Below are 6,697 nucleotides of genomic sequence, written 5' to 3' on the forward strand. Positions count from 1 at the left end.
CTGAAAAGTTCACCGGGGCGTACAAATTGTTCACCAAAACGAGTAGATCAGAATTCAATTCGAAGATGTTTGGTAAATTGGGTAACTGCAAACGCCACCACTACTTCAATTTGAAGTGGGAAAATGGCATGCGCGGTAACACTGCAAAAATCGCGACTACTGCATGCATGCATGTAAGGGAGTACTCTTTGAGGGTCAAGGAGTACTCCAAAATTACCCACAATTCATATATAAAATGTGGTCCAATTAACATTGCGATGTCCTAGTGCAGGACCATATACTCCAACTCTGCATTACAACAGTGTAGCACAAACTACTCCAACATATTAACAAACAACGGCATTGTTGATATATTTTTTTCGTTTGTACACGCTTTTGTTCTTCACTTCACAGATGGTTTTTCGCAGTTAATAAAAACCAAAAACAAAAATAAAAATAAAAAATGGCATACTGCCTCTGACGGCATTCGAACCCGAACCTGCTGGCAGCTAACAAATAAGAGCAAGCATCTCTACACGTTTAGCTACAGCCACAGTGCTTTCAAATGCTCAACTTCAATCACATTTCGTTAAAACACAAGCAGTGATCGGGTAACATTAAGCTGGTGCAGAGACACGAGTTGGTCCGCTACAGCATGGCAGAGGAGCACTTTTGTAAGCACTCCAATATACCACAAATATACCACATGGTCCAACGATTTTTGCGGGGAAGTGACAAGCACATAGAATATACTGAATACTACATACATATGTACATTGAGAAGCACACACAAGCAGGAAGAGTGCACGCATACTTACAGAAGACAGGGTAGGATAACAGAAAGATAACTCGTTACGCCTGAACGGAAGTCATGCTGTGAATAAAGGAAGCTAGGCGGCTTGGCTGCCTCGCTTACCCATCATTTGGCTAGGCCGCCACACCGACAGCTATTTGCAAAGGTGACTACACTCTGTTGCATAGAGCAAAACCAAACAACAAAAAAAAACACCGCAAGGCAGCTAAAGTAAAGAATGAAATTATAATTTATTAGTTGAGAAAATACAAAAGGCCAAAGGAAATCACATAAAGCGACAGTGCGCCCGATTGCTTGTTTTGCGCTTGCAGACAGAGACATTTACATAATTACGATCGCGCGGCGCGGCGCGGGGTATGTTAGAAAGTACCGGCAAGGGAATGTTAATTGAAAACCTGACAAAAAAAGTGTTAAAACTATATTAAATTTAGAACATATGTAGCTTACCGCGTATGATGATCGCGAATATGCGATGGCGCGCCAATTTTCGATCCGGTGATGACTGCAGAGCTGCCGCCACCGCTGCACGGCGCTGGACCATTGGTAAGATGCTGGGGCTGATTTTGCTGCTGGCTGCTTTGCAGTGGCAGTTGCTGTTGCTGTTGTCCAGTTGACGGCGGTGGTACATGTGTCATATTCAAAGGCGGCATGTGCGACTGAGTCTGCGAGTGCGGCGGCGGCACTGCCATGTGATGGGCACGCATATGCGGCGGAGCTGTGCGTGCAACATGTGCATGATGCTGCATTTTGGTTCACGTAACTGAGGTGAAATTGAATAAAATGGAAATTTTAATTTCACCGCGCGTCTGTCTGGTTGCTGGTCTCTGCAAAAGACTAACTGAAACGAGTAGATAAAATGAGAAAAAGCAAAATTAAACATTGCAATTTTCCAAGCAAGCGCAAGCTATATAAGAATCGGAGTACACGAATTACACAGCAATAATTCAAATTATGCAAATTTGTTTTTTTTTTGTCCTTAAAGGATATAATAAATGCGCGCAAAAATAAGTACGTATGTATGCATTCGCATTGGCAAACGGCGAATGTCAGCTTTCAACACATGCATTGTTCTAAAAGTGCATTCGTTGTTGTTATTGTTACTAGTATTTTGTATGCATAGTTGCTGTTTTGCCACTTTCAATTCATGTTTGTTGTTATTGTCAAAGTTCATAACTTCTTGCGTGAAGCTACCGTTGTCAGACGCATCCTTGCTGCAGATTTCTATGAAATAAAACTAAAAAAAAAGTGCATAAACTACCCCAAGAAAGAAACTGCAATTGCATTTTTCTGACGCTCGCATATGCATCTATTTACATACATATGTATAGTATATAAATCCTTATATGTAATTTATATTGCGAATAAATGCATGCAGTTGCATTTCTTGCTTTCTGATATTTATTTTTTCTACTTGTACAAGTTATAATTGGATAAAGTTGCAGCTGCAGTTTCTTTTTCACCACCCGAATCTATGTGTAAGTGCAACGGGTTGAGGGCTCTGTCGCAAAGGGTGCAATGGGCTGCAGACAACGAACAACCAATATTGAATACCTAATTTTACTTAAGCTATTGTGAAGCGGCCAAGTGATGCAGCGACGTTTTGTTGATAATTCCTTGTGTCAATAAATTTCTTATAATCGCCAAAATATACAAACATTTCAATTTTCATTCTTCTACACACATACATACAAGTTTCTTAGTAGGCCACAACGGCAACTCACCTGATAGCGAGCAGCAGAGGTCATTGAATGTATGCATTTTAATATTTACAGTTTCTTTACATTAATTTGATATCCACAAAAAAGTTATTTGCGTCGCTTTGCCGGCAGCAAAATGTTAAAAAAAGGTGTTCTTTTATTTTAGAAGGCTTACCCCTCACACTTTGGAAACAGTATTTCATCGGATTTGCTTTAGTCCAATCGGTTTATGCTTGATCAAATGGAGTCCATTCTTCGACTGTTATAAAACATGAAAATTTCTGCCATCTTCCATTTCGGACAAATTTTTTATTTTTTTTTTTTTGAAAACATGAAATTTGCATTGCATAAGAACTCGGATGGTCCATCAATATTTTTGGTCGGCCTCAGACAGGGTCAAGTACTTAGGCTTGGTCCTTGGGAAAGGTTAAAAAAAGGCGTTGCCTTGTACTGCTGCAGGGGAGCTATCGAAATGAGGTGAGGTCTCTAGCCCAAAGTAATTCATGAAACAAGATTTAGGCCAAGAAAGGCACAGGTTGTAAGCATTTTATTAAAGCTGAATTTTTTTTTATTATGTCATCTTTGTGGTGTAGTGAAATAGCCTGCCGTCAGTCAGTCCAATTGGTTAGCGTTTGTCGCGGGGTCGGCTTTAATTTTATATATAAACTCTTAATCTCGCAACTACTTAATAACATATGAAAAATTAATTGCGAGTAGTATATTGACTAAAAAGTAATAGGAATTAGGGCTAGTGATGGGGGTTCTGACAGGCCATTGTGCGATTGGTACTCACGCGGTAAGACTAGGAATTACAACTTATCCCTTTTGTATCAGCTGTCAAGGGGAAGATGAGGTGGAATCACCTCCACGCTTTCACGTAAACGTTTATGTGCTTGATTGTTTCATTATGAAATCGCCATAGATTTTTTTTTAAATATTTTGGCGGATACATTGTTTTACAATATCAACTTTTACATATTATAAGGGTGTCCTTGACCACCCGTTCACTCCCTCTAAAATGGAGGGAGAAATTTTTATTGAATAACGGAAAAATGTTACCTGTCATTTTTATTTATTTCAGCAGTTTCTTGTTGGGAGCCATAGACGTGGTCCCCCAAATAGGCTTGCAGAAGAGCCCAGCAACGTCAGGAGGCATCTCTACGAACTGACGGACGAAGTTCAGAGGTTCAGTAAACAACCACTGGACCCGCCAGCTTATCGACAGGACCTGAACGGCATTCACAGGGAGTCAGTCTCGAGTTATGTAGACTCCAGACCTGTGAATGCCGTTCTAGGCGCACAACCACCGAACATTGACGAGACGGAGCTTCATCTGCCTCGGGAGTCTAGAACCGCAATAGCCCAACTTCGCTCTGGCTACTGCAGCAGGTTAAACTCATACCTGAGCAGACTAAACGCAGATGTACCAAATGAGTGTCCGGCATGCGGAGAGACACCCCATGACTCGAAACATCTCTTCGTATGCACGGAAAACCCGACCACCCTAACGCCAAAGCCCCTGAAGACCGATCCTACTGAGACTGCAAGCTTCTTAGGGCTGCCGTAAGTGGAACTTGACTACATCGACTGAGATATTGACCGATCTGGGCGGGGTTGTGGTAACCGCTACAACAACAACAACAACAACGCAATTCCAAGTTGAATTAAGATTTGTTGATTCACATGTATGTATGTATGTATGTTTATAAACAAAACGTGACGTGAATTAGTATTTCTGCAAGAAATAAAAAGGGTGAGATAATACGTTTCCATTGATACTTCATACGTAAGTGTAAATCGTATAGTTTTGGCCCAGTTATTCAAGTTTTCCTTAAACCAATCTTTGAAAATATTTAAAAAACAGCATCAAAACTAAAACATTTTTTTATCTTTTTATGCTGATTTTTTAAGCTTAAACAGTTTTGCCATCTGAGGCGATTTTTGCAAAAAATGCTTTAAGAAAAAATTGTATTCATATAAAATTTAATTTTTGGATGTGTTTTCAAATCGGTCTAGCTCACGTAAATCTTAATATTTTTTCGAAAAAATTTTAGAGGAAGTCTTTCAAATATAACAAATTTTGTAATCCCGTCCGCAAAATAGCAATAGATGATGACGTATAATATAAATAAAACTCGCCAGCAAAATTGCACTTTTTGAATTTGTAAATGAATTATGACATGATTTTTACTAATTTGAGTCGCTCATTCCAAAAATATATAGCCTCATTTGTTTTCCAGCAGCTATTGTTTACGAGTTATATGCAGCTTTCACCACGGAGAACGCTATTAAGGCAACTGGAACGCACACATGATGGCTGACTATTGTTAGAGGGGTTCTCTGCCTTCAACTTCTAAGGCTAAAACATAGTGGAGCGGCAAGCAAAGAGCATCGAGCTCTTCTCGTCCTCGAGATATTTGATTTTTTTCTTTTTTCCGAAATATAATACTGAGCGTAGTAGTGAATTCTTAATTTACTTAGGCTGCGTTTCTTTATACATTCCAGATAATGCCATTTCACAGCCAGAATAAATAGAATGCGTTTGAAATATTACGTTAACATGTCATCAGGAACGTTCTAAAGAATAAGTAAACAAAAATAATTATTCCAAACGTTCAGAATAAATAAAGAAATGCAGCCTTAATATAAGCGAAAATGTAACTAAAAATGTTATTTTTGAAACTTTTTCTAAGGGCTCCCTAGGAACACATATGATTTCAGAGGTCGGGGGTAGCATTTTTTTATAATAATAATAATAATATAATAGATTGGCGCTTACACACGGCTTGTTGTTTTTGTTGTTATAACGGTTGATACCCTCCCTAAAAAGGGGGCGGGGTTTGAGGTGCCGCGCTCCTCTGCTCATCGCGCGCTCCTCTTCAACCGTCCTCCATATAGGATAGCTTCCCACTCATTAATTTTTGGATCGTTTTCAAAGAATTAGATTTGGGGGGCGATTATATCAAAGTGGGACGTTTTCAAAGAATTAGATATTGTGGGCCGATTCTGTCAGCGAGTTTATGCATAGATTCTACTTCAATTTGATATTAATTATCTATAATAAGATTTAATACTTTTATCAGTCCCTGTTGTTTCCCCTAAATGCTTTGCATTTCCTATCATCACCAGAACCCAGCTGACTACTGGACGATGTCTGCGTCATCAAAGCCGCAAACAAAAACAATATAAACGGCATAAGGTAGCCGTAGTCTCATTTGTATTTACATGTACAGATGTATGTATTATTTGTGTCTAGGCACAACTTACCAGCTGGTACAGCTCTATGAAGGGCTGTATAATTGCCGTCGTTACTCCTGAGTTTATTGGACACAGTATACGTGTGTAAGTTTGTGTTTCGCAATCCTGTTGGTGCTGTGTAGTTGTAGCTTCTGTAGTCGGCAGACTTTTTCTTGTTAGCGCTGAAGTAGGAACGAAGATTCTCCTACTTGTCTTTTTTCTGTATGCACTATTCTATATTTTTCACAAACTTCACGCACTTTTTCCATTGATTTTGCACTTTTATTGATTTTGAATTTGCACTTTCTTTTCGCAAGACGAATTTTGCCCTTTTTACCTTGGATTTACAGTTCTTTTGTGCATCTACGATGAACTTTTCACCATTCTCTTTTACTTTGCCGTCTAGGCTCTTTGCTTGGATTTAATTATAAACTATAGTTACACTTAAATTTAATTGTTAAACTCGATCTTATATATTTTGAACACACAACCTAATATTTGCTGTTTTATTTGCTTTTATTATTGGTTTGCTTAAATTATCGCAATTTACTTAAATTGTAATTAACGTGCGGCCATATTTTGTGGTGCGGCTGCGATGGAACTCGAAGAATAATAAATGCAAAATTAGGGAGGCAAACGATGCATCGATGTTTTCGAAGCATCGATAATATCAAAGTTCGATATTTGCTAACGATGTTTACGATTTTCTAACATCGCTTAATTGACGATGTATCATAGGAAGATTAACTAAATAAGGGAAATCTGTCCATATGTATGCTTATTTGCAAAGGAAGCTGGTTGGGATTGAATGGTGTTAAATATTCTTTTAAAATTAGTTAAAACTTGTCCTTGTTCCATCGATATATCGATGTTTCATTTAGCGTCGATATTTCTCCGATGCATTCCTATGCATAATCAGAGTTGCAATTAGTGTAGTTATCGGCTTCTCCGTTTTCGTTACTCTGGGTTG

The 6,697-nt window shown here is 38.7% G+C and overlaps 1 protein-coding gene across 1 annotated transcript; it reads right to left on the bottom strand.

Moving 5' to 3' along the window:
• Positions 1-1,240: 1,240 nt before the first annotated feature.
• LOC118753250 (homeobox protein B-H2-like) lies at positions 1,241-6,354 on the bottom strand (the record flags this gene model as incomplete). Its single annotated transcript, XM_036488127.1, is given in 2 exon segments — positions 1,241-1,631; positions 5,758-6,354. A coding segment is annotated over 1 exon segment (299 nt), but the record flags the coding sequence as incomplete, so codon positions are not given.
• Between the last annotated feature and the right edge of the window lie 343 nt (positions 6,355-6,697).

The sequence above is a fragment of the Rhagoletis pomonella genome, unplaced genomic scaffold (genome assembly GCF_013731165.1).
Source record: "Rhagoletis pomonella isolate Grant_MI unplaced genomic scaffold, Rhpom_1.0 Rhpom_scaffold_02263, whole genome shotgun sequence".
Taxonomy (NCBI): domain Eukaryota; kingdom Metazoa; phylum Arthropoda; class Insecta; order Diptera; family Tephritidae; genus Rhagoletis; species Rhagoletis pomonella.